Below are 16,396 nucleotides of genomic sequence, written 5' to 3' on the forward strand. Positions count from 1 at the left end.
GTTCTGTTCATAATTTTTATGGACAGGATTTCTAGGCGCAGCCAAGTGGCGGAGGGCTTTTGCTTCGGAGGCCTCAGAATCTCATCTCTGCTTTTTGCGGATGATGTGGTTCTGTTGGCTTCATCAGGTGAAGGCCTCCAGCTCGCACTGGAACGGTTCGCAGCCGAGTGTGAAGCAGCGGGAATGAGGATCAGCACCTCCAAATCTGAGGCCATGGTTCTCAGCCGGAAAAGGGTGGAGTGCCCACTCCGGGTCGGGGATGAGTTCCTGCCCCAAGTGGAGGAGTTCAAGTATCTCGGGGTCTTGTTCGCGAGTGATGGGAGAAGGGAGCCGGAGATCGACAGACGGATTGGTGCTGCAGCTGCAGTGATGCGGACGCTGCACCGGTCCGTCGTGGTGAAGAGGGAGCTGAGTGTAAAAGCGAAGCTCTCAATTTACCGGTTGATCTACGTCCCTACCCTCACCTATGGCCACGAGCTGTGGGTAGTGACCGAAAGAACGAGATCGCGGATACAAGCGGCAGAAATGAGCTTCCTCCGAAGGGTGGCTGGCCTCTCCCTTAGAGATAGGGTGAGAAGTTCGGCCATCCGGGAGGGGCTCAGAGTAGAGCCGCTGCTGCTCCACATCGAAAGGAGCCAGTTGAGGTGGTTCGGGCATCTGACAAGGATGCCTCCTGGGCGCCTCCTGGGTGAGGTGTTCCGGGCATGTCCCACCGGGAGGAGGCCCCGGGGCAGACCCAGGACACGCTGGAGAGATTATATCTCTCGGCTGGCCTGGGAACGCCTTGGTGTTCCCCCGGATAAGCTGGAGGAGGTGGCTGGGGAGAGGGAGGTCTGGGCTTCTCTGCTTAGGCTGCTGCCCCCGCGACCCGGCCTCGGATAAAGCGGATGAAGATGGATGGATGGATGGAAGGTCACAGGTGTCGAACTCCAGGCCTCGAGGGCCGGTGTCCTGCAGGTTTTATATGTGTCCTTAATCCATCACAGCTGATTTAAATGACCTCCTCAACATGTCTTGAAGTTCTCCAGAGGCCTGCTAATGAACTAATCATTTGATTCAGGTGTGTTGACCCAGGGTGAGATCTAAAACCTGCAGGACACCAGCCCTTGAGGCCTGGAGTTCGACACTCCTGTGTAGGTGTACAGAAACCCAAAGCTGCCATGAAATACATATATACTATTTTGGCCACTTGGTTATGATGTTCCATGTATATCCTGGTCTTGCCTGGTGCGGTAGACCCGTGCCTCTATGGATCTTAGAGCTTGCTCCTGTGCTGTCTCCATGCTATCTTCTGGATGTCAGCCACTTCCTCTATCTGTTGGTGGTACATACTGTGCAGGGGCCTGTCCTTACATGGTTCCTCTTGCTCCTCTTCTTTCCTGGGTTTCTCCTGCCTGAGGCATTCACTAAGCACACAGTTGGTTCTGGCCATCTTCCTGATCTATTCTCATCCTGGATAGTGGTTCTGCGGTGGTCTGCAATGTTGCCTTCAGATAGTGCGATATATTTGTTATCCGACTGTTATCTGATGTCGTTGTTGTGTATCCTGGTGGTGTGCATCAGTGAATTGATGTCTCATCCACTCTTGGCATACAGCTTGATGTCATCCATGTACAGGAGGTGGTTGACAACTGTTCCATTCCGTAGTCGGTATCCATAGCCAGTGTTGTTAATGATCTCACTGAGGGGGTTCAGGCCTATGCAGAACAGCAGTGGGGACAGAGCATCTCCTTGGTAGATCACTTGATGGTGATTTGTGCTATGGGCTTGAAGTTGGCCTCTTATCTTGTTGAGTTCTTGATGAAAGCTCTTAGGGTCCTGTATATATATATATATATATATATATATATATATATATATATATTATATATTTATGCAGCATCTTTGCTGTTCCTAGGACTCCTAGGAGGAATTGCCATTTATTTGTACTTTACTTGAGTAGTTGAGAAGAGTTATGTCAGTCACTGTGCACATTCGAACATCAACCCGATTTGAATCTATACAGTAACACATGAACGCCATTTATCACAATAGGATGTATGTAATTTACAAGCAGAAGAAAGAGACAATTCATATAATTTAAGCATCATTTATAGCACCATAGTCTGGAGTTAACATGCCACAACACTGGTGTGAGTGCTGATGTTCAGAAGTTCTGGTTGCGGTACTTGAGTATCTAGCTATCCCTACAGAAGATGAGCGAGCATAAGGTTAGTAATACTTTATAAGGGGCGCATAGTTTCAAATGCTACGTTTGTATCAGCTCAACAAATATCAGTAAACACAAAGTGTTTATGTGCAGATTGTTGCACACTGTGTTTGAACAGCAGCTGGACTTTTAGCTACTGTTGCAGAGACAGAAGTGAGAGCTAACTTCACTCAGAGATGGAGAAAGATGAAAGAAAGACAGGACAGGACAAGAAGAGGAGGAGTGTTCAGTGGCATTTGATAAATTGCAAATTTAAAGCGTAAGTTCTCATTTTTTAAATCAGATATTAAATATCTGTACATGATGTGAAGTTATGATTTTTCATATTGTGAAACATCCTGCAAGAGATACTGAGGTATATTAACTTCTTGCTATTTAAAGTTTTCATGAAAACACTTCATAGTCTAGTGCAGTGAATTGTTCTTAGGTCTCTGCCTTACAATATAAATCACCTCAAGGTAATTATTGTTTTGTAATTTGGTGCTTTCAAACTGAATCAAGCTGAACTGAATAAACAGGTTGGCTTACAGTAACATGATGGGTTTATTGAATTCAGTTGTGTAAGTTCACAAAGAGCAGTAAACTTCAGAGCAGCAGCAGCAGGTCAGCTTATCACATAAAAGACAAATTTTTCACAAAGAGGTGGCAGAAATACTGAACATGAGACACAATTAAGCTTACCTGAGAATGAGGAGACAGAAAGGTAGGTGAGGAGATGGAAAAGTCAACTAAGTAACTAACCATACCTATATCCTATTATTTATATTCACAGCTTCTTAGATGAGCCCTGGCTAGATGTAGAACAGGCACTATGTAATAATCTAGAAATTTCAGACCTACTATTTATCAGCTCAAACATCAAAAGACATGAATGCTTTAAAAGCATCAACATCAGCTCTTCTCTGACAGCATGGTGGGAGTTTCTAAAAATGACAGCGTCCTCATTAATCCCATGCAAACGTACACCTATCTGGAATAACCCTGACATATTACAAAACAATAATATGATTAATTTTCCAGAATGGAGTTGTAAAGGAATTAAATACTTAGAACATATATTAGAGGGAACAGAATTTATTCCATTTGACAGACTAGTTACACAATATGGGATCAACAAGAAAAGATTTTTAGAATATCAACAAATTAAATCCATAGTAAAAAAGAGATTTAACCTCAGTCAAGCTGAATTACAAACACCACCAAGTGCGGTACACTTTCTTACTCTTAAATCCCCCAAATTATTATCTAAAATATACAGAACACTTTCTAAAATAGATGAATCAATATCCCTTCCTATTGCAAAGTGGGAAGCAGATTTATCAGTAAGCTTAGACCAAAACTTCTGGTCTCAGGTATGCTTAAAAACCTTTAAATTGATTAAAAATCCCAGTCTGCAATTAATACAATACAAAATACTACATAGAGTGCACTATACAGGTCATCGGATGTTCAAGATGGGCTTTACATCTTCCAACAACTGCTCACACTGTCAAGGCAATACACCAGACAATTACATCCACGCCCTTTGGTTCTGTCCACCAGTGCAGAAGTTTTGGCGTGAGATATGTGAAGACTTATCAAAGTGTCTGAAATGTAACATTCCAGCCTCCCCTTTAGTGTGCTTGCTGAGCAACTTGGATGAGGTCACTGCAGAAATAAACACAGCCCACATTGTTTTTACAGCCCTATGCATTGCCAAGAAAACGGTCCTCCTTAACTGGAAAAATAAAAATAATCTTAATTCTAATCAATATAAAAACCATCTAATAGATCACATTAGTCTTGATACAGCCTCTGCCACCACATTTGATCAATCCCTTTGGGCTCCTTTGATCGGCTTCATCACCTAGTGGGGGTGGGGGGTCATGGTTTGGTCCTGCCTTCGCTATTGTGGTTGATGTGGAGGTTGGGATGGGCTTAGGGCGCCAGGAGAACCCCTAGAGACGTTATCCCTGGAGGGCACAACCCGGGGGGTTGTGGTCATAACCTGGTGAGTGGCTCCGGTCGCTCTTAGAGGGTGTTCTCCTCGTGGCTGCGTGCAGCGGGGCTGGGGGATGGTCTGTACTGGCGGACGTAGGTTACTGGCCTGGTAGCCTGGCTGCCCCTGAGTGGATCCGGGGCAGGCGTGGGGGCTTGGGGTTCGGGGGTGCTTCGTCTCCGTGATGGGGCTCTGGCTGGGCCTTGGGGGCTTCGGTCCTCGTCGGTGTGTCGCTGAGGTTGTGGGCCGGTGGGTGCACGGGGGCTCAGCCCTGGCGCAGGGGGGCTCTGGTGCATCGACCTAACTGGGGGACTCTTCAACTGGCAGGGAGGTTGTTCCATCCTTGCAGAAGTCCACTCTGCAGGTGGGGGAGAGACACAGGAGAGGTGGAGAATAAACCTAACCTGGGTGTCTGTTGTCTTGTGTAGTCTGGAGATGATTGGATGTTGGGGTGGGTATAGTTTCCTCTGCGGTGGGGTGGGGTGGGCTTCCCCAGGTCCTGTGGGGCTTAGCGGTGCTGCTGCCGTGGGCCCCGATCGGGATGGGCCTGGGCTCCCTTGCCTTGGTGGGTACTAGAGGACGGGGGTGCCTACTGGGGTCAGCCGGGGAGCTGGCCCTAAGGAGGGGCATCTTGCCCCTCCCTTCTTTTCCTCCCCATCCCCGGCTGCCTCCCTCTTCCCGCTCCACCACACCCACCCACACAGGTAGGGCCTTGGGGTGCGGGTGTGTCACCAGGGTGCAGGGGAGGCATTCCCCCCCCCTCTGTCCCCTTCTGGCCACCTGTGCCTCAATTTTATTTCACAACTTAGACATCCACATTATTCACACTCTCATAACACACACACATATATATATATATAGGGCCTTGAGGGTGATCACGTTAACGGCGTCCAGAGGACGGTCTGTGTATTCAACCCTACCTCTGGCGCCGGTGCCCACCTCTCAATTTTAAATCCATGTAGACATTGAGGGTTCTCGGGAGGGGCCGTGCTGACACCTGCTGCTCTCTGGCAGCAGCACCATGCCCTCCCTTGTTTTAAATGCACTTTAGAACAACACGCAGCAACACTACACATGAGCGGGAGGAGGGAGGTATGGGGTCTTCACACACCCCCGTTCTCTACTAGCCATCGGGGCGGGGGGCTGGGAGGAGGTGTTGGCTGTCCGATTGGCCTCCCTGCTGCTGCGGAGCCTGGGGCGGTCTGCTTGCCTCCACCCCGGGGGAAAGGGTCACATCTCTTGGGTCTGGGTGCCGTTTCCCCCTCTGGGGGCGAGGGTACCTGGACCCAGGGCATAGAGTATGTTTGGGGAGTATGATTGTGTGTACATGTCTATGTATGTCTATCCCTACGTTGGGTGAGTGCTGAGTGTTTGTATATGTGTGCATGAGGGTGGGAAAGCATGTTTATGTCTGTGTGTGCCTGTTTGTCTGTGTCTATATGTCAGGTCGGGTCTTAGACTCCACCTCCCTGGGTACTCCCAGGCCCTCCAAGTGTGGAGGCCTATCTCCCCTCACCACACTCCCTGCTGGTAACTGATGCCCTCAGGGGTTGGTGCATTGGTGGTTCTTGGTGTCCGGGGCTGGGCGCTCAGGTATGCACCGGCTCACTCCCGGTGGCTACTTGGCGGGGCCCGATGCCTGTCGCTCGGTCAGGCCTCTTCCGGGGCAAAGGGGGCCCTCGGGCCTCCGGCCTCGGGGCCTGCAACTCGGTTCACTCTGGCACAGCTGGCTGCCGGCAGAGCCGGCGGGCACGCCGGTGCAGCCCCCTCTGGCTTCTGCTCCGTGGCTACTGGGTGACCCCCTCGTCTGGGGATCTCCTCAGCCCTTCCCAGGAAGGTGGCACGGATGCCCCTCCGGTGGTACTCCTTGGGCTCTCGCACTCTGGGTCCTCTGGATGTCTGGAGCCTGGATCTCCTCCATGCCTGCTTCATGCCCTGGGGGACGGGGCTATGGGCCTCCACACCCTCTAGCAGACCGTTACATGGGAAAACCTTTTGTATACAAGCGCGTTGATCCACACAGGTGTGCACACGGGTGTTCACTGTTCGTAGACATAAACTACACCTTTCTTAGCTGCTACTTCAAAGCACATTGTGCGCTGTCTGTCCTGCATGCTGCACAACAACTTTCAATATTTAGTATTTACTGCTGTTCACACTCAGCTAGATTAACGTGATGGTGTTGTGTTTAGTATGTTGCTTTGTTTTTGTTTGGTTTTTTTTGCTTGTCTTCTCTTCTTTTTCTCTCAACAGGTGATCCAGGAGATTTTTTTTTCTTTTTCTTTCTCTTTGTCTTTGTAAGTGCCCTTTCTCACTGTCCCTTTTCCCTTCTGTTTTTCTTTTCCTTCCTCTCTTTCTTTCTCCCTTTCCTATCCCCCAGTCATGTCTGTCCCATCTGTAACAACTGAAAATAAAATAAATAATAACAACAAAGTTTGATCAAATGGACCAATACGGCAATGCCATGATGATCCATTTGGCAAAATAAATCCATTTGGTATCCTTGTTGGTCTTCAGACAACAATTCTGATGGCTTAAGAACCAAATGGGACAGACAAAAAAAAAAAAAAAAAAAAAAAAAGTAACTAACCATACCTATTATTCATTTTCAACACCCTGAGGACAGCGAGGAGAATTTGGATGCTCTCCACGAATAAACTGACTGGTGCTTCAATCCTTTAGTCATGAAGAAGGCCCAGAGTGCACCTTCCCCAGCCAAAAGCGAAACGCAGAAGTTAAAACCTCCATGAAGACCAACCTGAAGCTTCCGGAGGACATCGTGAAAAGCATCTGCTTTGAAAGCGTTTATCGGCTGGGAGCCAAGAGGCCTGGTGCCGTGGCAGGGAGAATAAAGGAACAGACTTCAGCATAAACAACCAGTTCCCTGAAGCGATCCTGGAGCAATGCAAGGTCCTGTTCCCAGATCCACACACATTCATTCAGAAGGTCTTCTGTGCTGTCATCGCCACTCCATATAAGAATTGGCTATATTTTTCTCTCCTCCAGTTTCATTAACATCCATCCAACCTACTAATATCAACTTGCTAATGCGTCAGAATATCATAACAGATAAAACACTGTCAGTCTCCACAGCATTAAAGCGTTAATTACACTATTCTCTTTTTCTTTCAAGTTTTCGCTTTCATCCCTCCCGCTCGTCCTTTTCTATGGTTTTCTTCTTCTTTCTTTTTTTTTCTTCTTTCTTCTTTCTTGCACCGATCATTTGTTTTCCTATGCAGTCACAAACAACATATACTTAATTTTACACATCTGCACGGCACAATAACGCGCATAAACACTCAACATCAGCAAATCCACTAGAGCCTACCGACACACACAGACTTACAGGACACACGCCACATGCACAAATATGCTCACTCATATAAATTAATACACACACACATAATCAGACAACACCAAGCATCACTCTCGTCTACATAGGGCACCCTTATGGAAAATCTCGCCACACATTTTTCCCCCACCTGACCGGTTTATGTTTTTGATTTTTCCCCTTTGAGCATCAAACGCAGCGTCCCACATTAGCTACACACACACACCTATGTGCACACTAAGGTTTATCTGGTGGAGTGTGCATGGAGTTGGCTCCAGAGAGAAGAGGTTAAAGACATTTGACCACCTTAGACTCAACAGACTCAAAGGTTAATAAAAGCTATTGCTATACAATATGTAATACTATATATAAAATATATATCATATAAAAAATAAGACTAAATATAAAGTTCCTCATTCTTTTTTGTGCTGCGCTTATTGCCTCAGAAGCACATCAGAAGCACAACTATTTTCAGGTGAGGTCATCTGGGAGCGGGGCAAGTTGTAACATTTTGGTAATTACTGTCACAGAGGTGAGTGGCTCTGCAGGTTTATCAAGCAAAGAGTTAGGGAATAGTAATGTTGCTCAAACACTTGCCAAATTCCACCACAACATGACATCTGCCGCCAGTTACAGCCCTGCCATCTAACAACTATGTTAGCAAAACCAGACTGTATTCAAGGGGATCACTACTACAACATTGAGTTGTCAAAGTCTTTAAAGTGAAAAAATCATGCTTCTTTTACGGTTGACGTGGAGGACTCACATGCAGGACTCCGAGGTCAGATGCACACAAGAGAATTTATTTACAAAGTCCACTGGTGTATATACAAAAAGGTGCGGGGCAGTGCTATATACAAAAAGGTGAGGGGACAGGGCTCCAGGGAAATCCAGGGGAAAAGCACTCGTTCCTCTCCAAACAATCCACACATGAAAACCAGTCTCTCTCTCCGACACTCGTCACACGGGAAACACAGGGGAAACAGTCCAGGGAGTCTGTACACAAAGAAACGCTTGTTAATACAAAAGCACTAAGACATGAGAGAACAGTTGGTGAGGCTTGACTTCACTAACGTGAGTCACACAACGATCCAGCAAAGAACAGCAGTTGCTCCCTGGGTTAAATGCTGGCCACACTAATGAGGCTCAGGTGTTTCTTCCTCTGAGGGCCGTGGGCCGAGGGCGTGAGTTTCACCTGATGAGAGGGTGAGAGAGAGAGAAAGAGAGAACAGAGAGAGAAAAGCAGAACCTGCTGATCCTCCAGGCCGTGACAGTACCCCCCCACCCCCACCCCCAAACGGGAGCCTCCTGGCAACCTCCAGGCTTCTCAGGGTGTGCCTCATGGAACGCCCGCACCATGTTCTTGTCCAGAAGTGCCACCCGCGGGATCCATGAACGCTCCTCCATCCCACAGCCCTCCCAGACCACCAGATATTGCAAACCGCGCCCCCGGCGCCTGCGAGATGGTGAAGGCCGGATGGCTGTCGATGACCCGGGTGGGTGGAGGGGGTCTGGAAGGAGGGCACAGAGGACTGGAGTGACAGGGTTTCACTTGCGACACGTGGAAAACATTGTGAATCCACATATTCCGGGGCAGCTTAAGGCGGACTGAAACCGGGTTAACCAGAGAGTCAATCTCGAATGGGCCAATAAAGGCAGGAGACAGTTTCTTTGATTCAGCTCTAAGCGGAATGAATCTGGTCGACAGCCAAACCTTCTGTCCGGGTGCGTAAGTCGGTGCCGGGGTCCTATGGGGGTCCGCCAGGCGCTTGTTCCGCTCTGCTGTGCGGAGAAGGGCGGCTCGTGTGGCTCTCCAAGCACGCCGACGCCTCCAGAGATGCTGCTGGGCAGAAGGCACAAAATGCTCACCTTCAACGACCGGGAACAGAGGTGGTTGGAAGCCCAGGGACGCCTCGAAAGGGGACACTCCGGTTGCCAAGGAATTGAGGCTATTGTGAGCGTACTCAATCCATGGAAGTTTCTCACTCCAGGTGGTCTGGTGGGTGGATGCCACACATCGGAGGGCCACCTCAAGCTCCAGATTGGCTTGTTCTGTTTGGCCGTTAGTCTGCAGATGAAAGACTGACCTGAGCTCCCAGGGAGGAACAAAACTCCATCCAGACGCGTGACGTGAATAGCGGGCCCCTGTCCAACACTATGTCAGCGGGGATTCCATGGAGAAGGAAGACGTGGTTTGTCAGGAGCTGGGCGGTTTCTAGGGCTGTGGGGAGCTTAGGGAGGACAACAAAGTGAGCAGCTTTAGAAAAACGATCAATGATGGTGAGAATGACAGTGTTACCTGACAAGGGTGGCAAACAAGTGATGAAGTCGACAGCAATATGAGACCAGGGGAGGCTTGGCATAGGTAGGGGCTGAAGAAGACCAGAAGATGGTTGATTAGAACTCTTGTTCTGAGGGCAGACTGGACAGGCAGCAATGTATTCGCGGACACCCTTGGCGAGGGAGGTCCACCAGGCGAAACGTTGAATGAATGAAACGGTGCGGTGGACCCCAGGGTGGCAGGTGAATTTGGCTGTGGGAGCCCAGTGTAGTACCTGTGACCGAACAGAGGAGGGGACAAAGAGTAGTCCAGGAGGACCTGTTCCAGGGTCTGGTTCTGTTCGTTCTGCCTCCTTAATGGCGGATTCTATCTCCCAGGTCAGGCCCCCAATGACCCACTAAGGGGGGATGATGAGAGAGTCACGAGCAGTGTTCTCGGAGGTGGTGAATTGGCGAGAGAGCGGGTCGGGTTTGGTATTACAGGTACTAGGCCTGTAGGTGATAGTGAACTGAAATCTCATGAAAAACAGGGCCCACTTGGCTTTCAAAAGAGAGAAAATTTCAAATTTCTGTCCAAACCACAAATGGCTGAGCTGCGCCTTCCAGCCAGTGGCACCACTCCTCCAAGGCGAGCTTGATGGCTAACAGCTCATGGTCTCCAACGTCATAATTTTGTTCTGCAGGAGTGAGAAGGTGAGAATAGTAAGCACAGGGATGGAGCTTACCATTTTGTTGCTGGGAGAGTACGGCCCCCACCCCCCGTGTGATGAACTGCTGGCTGAGGTCAGGTTGGACGAGGATGGGCAAGGCGAAACGTTCCTTAAGGTGGGCAAAAGCCTTCTGAGCTGACTCATTCCAGCATAAGGGAAACTTGGGTGAAGAATGATTAGTGGCAGAGCAAGCTTACAATAGTCACAAATGAAATGTTGGTAGAAATTTGCAAAACCCAGGAAGCTTTGGAGCTGCTTACGGTTTGATGGGGTGGGCCAGTTAATGACAGCTTGAACCTTAGCTGGGTTGGCCCTGAGTTTACCTTGTTCGATGATGTAGCCCAAGAAGGAAACAGTAGTTACATGAAACTCACACTTCTCTCCTTTCACAAATAGACGATTTTCGAGGAGGCATTGCAAAACCAGTCTGACATGGCGTTCATGTTCGGAGACTGAGCGTGAAAAGATGAGGATGTCGTCAAGATAGACGAAGACAAAGTGATTGATGAAATCCCGGAGCACGTCGTTGACTAAGGCCTGAAAAACAGCTGGGGCAATGGTGAGGCCAAACGGTATGACAAGATACTCTAAATGGCCTAAATGTGTGTTGAAAGCTGTTTTCCACTCGTCCCCCTCCCTTATTCTAACCAAGTGGTAAGCATTCCACAGATCCAGCTTGGTAAAGATTGTGGCTCCCTGGAGAAGTTCATAGGCTGAGGTCAACAGCGGCAGCGGGTATTTATTTTTGATTGTGATCTTTGCTTGAGTCAATCAAGCCAAAAACCATTTCCCTCATCTCCAAAGCCATATGCCTGATACGCTGAAGTGAACCACATTCATGTACTTGTGAAAATGGTCTCCACACAGTACTACACGGAAAATCATGTAGTCATGCAGCTGCTATTCTGTGGAACGTATATTACTTATCTGGATATCAAAATATTTAAATGACTAAAACAGAAATACTGGACTGCTTAAAGGCTGTGGCTGGGGAGTAAGTGCTACGTGGAGCACTGTTTACTGTTAACATGTGGAAGCCACTTGTTGTTAAAGCTTTGTGTGGGCTGTATGCTGTACAGTCACAAAAAGATAAAAATAATATAAAAAAATAAAAGACGGTACATTAAGGGCAAATTTACACCATAGTTATAAGAAAGTGTGACGCTGGGTTGTATATACAGAATATAGTAATTTGAAAAAAAATTACAGAATGTGAATGTATATTTCTGCATCAAAAAGCAACTGACTATCAATATCAAATGGAAAATATGGGTGACCTTACCAGTATTTTTATTTCAGTGGTTTATATATGATTCAGATGTGTTTACCCAGGGTTATATCTAAAACATGCAGGACACTGGCCCTTCGTCCACCACTGATATAAACAAACACAGCAGTACTTTTGTTAGTGTAAATTTCCTCATTATGTTAAATCTTGAGTGTTGACAGTGGGAAAATACTATTAATGTTTGTTGCAGGTGCAGAATGCTGTGATCAGTGTAAAGCTGGGGCCTGCATGTACAGACGAGCAGCACAGGTGGAATGCAGGGATAGCAAAGACGCTTGAACCCAAACATCTAAGACAGGTAAACTTCAGACGTCACAGGACAGAGCAGCTGTACAAAGGAACTCCTGGACTGCAGTGACACAAACTCTCCCTAACACACCACATCACCTTACTAGAGATGGCACGATACCACTTTTTTATGTCCGATACCGATACGGATATCATAAATTTAGATATCTGCCGATACCGATATGAATCCGATATAGTGTGTTTTTTAATCAATAAAACTGTTTTTTAATATCTTGCTGCATTTTGTATAAGTTCATACTCAAGTTTAAATAAACAACAACACTAAAGCTATTCTGTTATACCTGTATGTAAAAAATACACTGCACCCAAAATATTTCATAGTTCAGCAATACTGATCAATCTCATAAACGTAAACCTACACCATCCTCCCTATTCTGGTATTTTAAAGAGTACTTAGCAGAAATATTAAGCAACCTAACTAACAGGGTTGCAAACTCCCAGCAAAAAAAAAAATAGGGAACCACCCCCCACCCTCCACCTCATGATGCTTAATCGACATAATCAACTTTAATTTGATGCAGTGTGGAAAAAAAAAGCACAGAATTAACTCAATTTTCAAGAATAATTAAATAGATTCAACATCTTTCTTCAACAGAATTGCAGAATTCACAGATGGTACTTTCCCAAAGGAAAAAGTACTATAGCTTACTAGGGTATATTAGACTTAATAGTTACTATATACAGTAATGGACTTCTATACATTTTACATCAGATTAAAACTTTGGGTGTAAGATTCAGATAATTATTTATTAAAAGCTAGACATTTTAAATTGTAAATGGCCTGTATTTATACAGCGCTTTTCTAGTCCCAAAGGACCCCAAAGCGCTTTACATATCCAGTCATCCACCCATTCACACACACTGGTGATGGAAAGCTACGTTGTAGCCATAGTCACCCTGGGGCACACTGACAGAGGCGAGACTGCCGGACACTGGCGCCACCGGGCCCTCTGACCACCACCAGTAGGCAACGGGTGAAGTGTCTTGCCCAAGGACACAACGAACGAGACTGTCCGAGCCGGGGCTCGAACCTGCAACCTTCCGATTACAAGGCGACCTCCCAACTCTTGAGCCACGATCAATGAAATCATGAAATGAGAATAAGAAAGAAAAGTATGTCTTTGTGCTCCCTTTTCCCTGTTAATGCCCTATCGGCCCCCCTGGCTAAACTTTGCTAGATCCGCCCCTGCACAGTTACCAGCCGTCAGCTACGTAGAAAAGGATCCTGGTGTAGAAAGTAATATTAAATACATTCTAACGCCAGCTTATCAAGCTTAAACGTGCTGCTGTTGTTCAGCCGCTGGTTTCCTCTTTCTGGTGCAAAGTGGGCCAAAAACAAAGAAGAGAGACTCGCAACAGAAAAGCCGATCAGCTGATCATTAAGCAGTTTCATGATTGAAGTAGCAGCAGGAGAGGGAGGGAGAGAGAGGCAGTCGCTCCATATATCAGTTGTTAAGCTTAACATGGGTATGCTTTACAAACATTCAGAGATGAACTTACACACTTGCTTTACTTCTCTCTGGGATAACTTCCTCGGAGATGAAATGCCGGTTTGGTAGCGAGGCTACAAATACACACAGTCGCTCTATCACGTGAGCATACTGCTCCGACGTGCTACGGTTATGAGCCGAGTTACGCCGTGTCGCAAGTTTTGTGAGGTGGTTTTTTTTTTATATTTAATGGATCGGATTACATTTTTTATTTCTCTCCGATATCCGATCCAGTAATTTACGCCAGTATTGGACCGATACCGATACGTAATATCGGATCGGTCCATCTCTACACCTTACACATCAAGACTTTATTGACAGTGTTAGCAAAGCACCAACGAAACCACTTTTCCTCCTCAAGGACACATTAAAAGTGTTATAATGCCAGGCCATCAGCAGGACCTCACTGCAACAGTAAAGTTGATCAATTGAGCTCATCCTCAAACAGGTAAAGCCGCCAATTACATCACAAAGTAACTGATTTTTTTGTTAGCAACGAGTGAACGCTGGCTCTCGCTTTGTGTAACCGGAAGTATAAAACCGGATTGTGTCTGGTCTGTCATGGCAGCCTACGTACGTTCTTACAGAAACCTCTGGATAGACAGAAAAATGCCAACCAAAAACAAACATTATATGGTAACATTTGGCATTGGCTTGCTTAGGAAACGTGGATAGTGACAGCGACAAGAAAGCGAGTTCTGAGATGTGAAATTTGTGACATTAGCTTATTTGGAGTGTATAGTTGGTTTGTAGTGTAGTATTTTTTGCTTGTTTTTTGTTTTCTGTGTCAAAACAATAAGGTGACTGTTAAATGACACAGATGCTGGCCAAAAAGCCAACACAGGGACACTGAAATGTAAATGTTGTCTCTGCATCGAAAACAGCCAAAGTGATACAGCTCCTGTTGTGAAGCCTGTGGGTCTCAGGCCTGTGGTGAATAGACCATAACACTTTGGACTGGTACAAATAATTTGTGCAGCACCTTATTGTGACACCTGATAGTTCTAAATAAAAAAAGGTTTTAAACAGTTACATAAAAGACACCTCAGGCATTGCATGCATTTTTTATGTTGTCTGCAAAATTCATATATATGTTTTTATAATTTATATTTGCATTTCAAGTTAGGAAAATGATTCCTTAAATGTCTTTATGTTTTCCAGATAAAAATAATAATTTTGCCTGCATGGATTTTATGTTTTTTTTATGTAATTGAAGGTCAATTTTGTCAATACAATATGTTGAAATGAAAAAAAAGTCAAGTCAAACATGTAGGGTTGTGCTGAAAAAAGCTGAAATAGAAATGTAGTAAAAAAAAATTAAACATTCTCCAAACCTTTTAAATTATATCTGAAAATTATATTGTATTCATTTCCTTAGAAAATTGAGCTTACCTCCACAGGATAATGTCGGCCATTGATACTGTGTTCAGAGCCCTCGGATCCATTGCTTGTGCCCCAATGAAACTCTACTTTTTCTGCCTTAAACCTCCCTGGTAGACCTGCTCCCCGAACAAAGTAATGATCTTTCAACATGATGGCGACTGGAAGAAATACAGAAGAGCAGAGGAAACTGTGATTAACTGAAAAGAAGCCAGATAATTTCTCTTCTAGAAACAGACACAGAAACAAAGAAGTGACATCTGTTGATGACATGAAGACAATTTCAAAGGTTCCTTGAAACACCATCAGAATGTGGGAACGTGCACAGCATGAAACAGCTTTAAATGCATAAATTAAAATGTATTTAAGACATGCTAAAGATAGGTCTGTTTCTTCTTCAGATTTTCTCTGAGAAATACATCCTCACTAAAGACCATTTCTGTCAGTTTCCATCAGCTTAAAAAGCATATTCTAACATGAGGGGCTAATTTGCCAGTAGAATTGTTTTCCAGTTGCTTATAATTTCCCTTGCAGGGTCCTTTGTTATTCTATCACAAATTGCTGAGATATAGAGAGAATGAACACTTATTTTCATATTCACAAAATGTGTCAGTGTTAGTGCTGTGATGCAGGCAGGACGAGGCTAAACCCAAATGCAGGTCTCGAAACACCAAAGGGCAAACGTAGGGGGGCAGCTTTATTATAAACTCACAAAAAACAAACTTAAACTAGAAAAAGTTGCATTTCCTGCGAAAATGCAGTATGAATGCCGTGTAGTGGAATCTGTTGAAAACAGCTGAAGAAGCAGGATTGAGGTGTAGAAGCTTAAGTGCTTCCTGAAGATGGCTGTATTTGAAAGGGTACACTGCAGAGTGTCAAGAAAGCAGAGTGCATGTAAGCAGGGAAGATGTGCGGCAACCGCCACAGATAGGATTCAAACCTTCGCCACCAGGTCTCACGGCGGCTGCTCATCACAATGAGCCAAACCAGTTCTGGTCCCAAACAAAGATATAAAGAGAGAAAAAATGTGCACTGTGCAGAAGAAGCTGAATTGTGCTGAAAAGAGGTGAAGAAACTGAAATTTGTCCTGAAAAGAGGTGAAAAAGCTGGATGTTGAGCAAAAAAGAAATGAAGAAACTGAAAATTGTGCTGAAAAGATTTGAAGAAACTGAAAATTTTGCTGAAAAGAGCAGAAGAGGCTGAGATTTGTGCTGAAACAGGTGAACTTGTTGAACTTTCTGCTGAAAACAGGTGAGCCTGTTGAACTTTCTGCTAAAAAGAGATGAAGAAACTGAAAATTCAGCTGAAAACAGGCCAAGAGCCTAAATATTCTGCTGAAAAGAAGTAAACCAGCAGAATTTCTGATGAAAAGGGGTAAAGAAGCTGAAGTTTCTGCTGAAAACAGCTGAAGAATCTGGAAT

The 16,396-nt window shown here is 45.7% G+C and overlaps 1 protein-coding gene across 6 annotated transcripts in view; it reads right to left on the reverse strand.

The window, feature by feature from the left end:
• The window catches only part of LOC100709248 (receptor-type tyrosine-protein phosphatase gamma), a 403,846-nt gene that overhangs the window by 161,610 nt on the left and 225,840 nt on the right, over positions 1-16,396 (reverse strand). For all 6 annotated transcript variants that reach the window (XM_025907530.1, XM_025907531.1, XM_025907528.1 and 3 more), the window contains one exon: positions 14,988-15,136. In XM_025907530.1, the coding sequence (XP_025763315.1) occupies positions 14,988-15,136 (149 nt within the window). The remainder of the gene's footprint in view (positions 1-14,987; positions 15,137-16,396) is intronic.

Source organism: Oreochromis niloticus, linkage group LG5 (assembly GCF_001858045.2).
Source record: "Oreochromis niloticus isolate F11D_XX linkage group LG5, O_niloticus_UMD_NMBU, whole genome shotgun sequence".
Lineage (NCBI taxonomy): Eukaryota > Metazoa > Chordata > Actinopteri > Cichliformes > Cichlidae > Oreochromis > Oreochromis niloticus.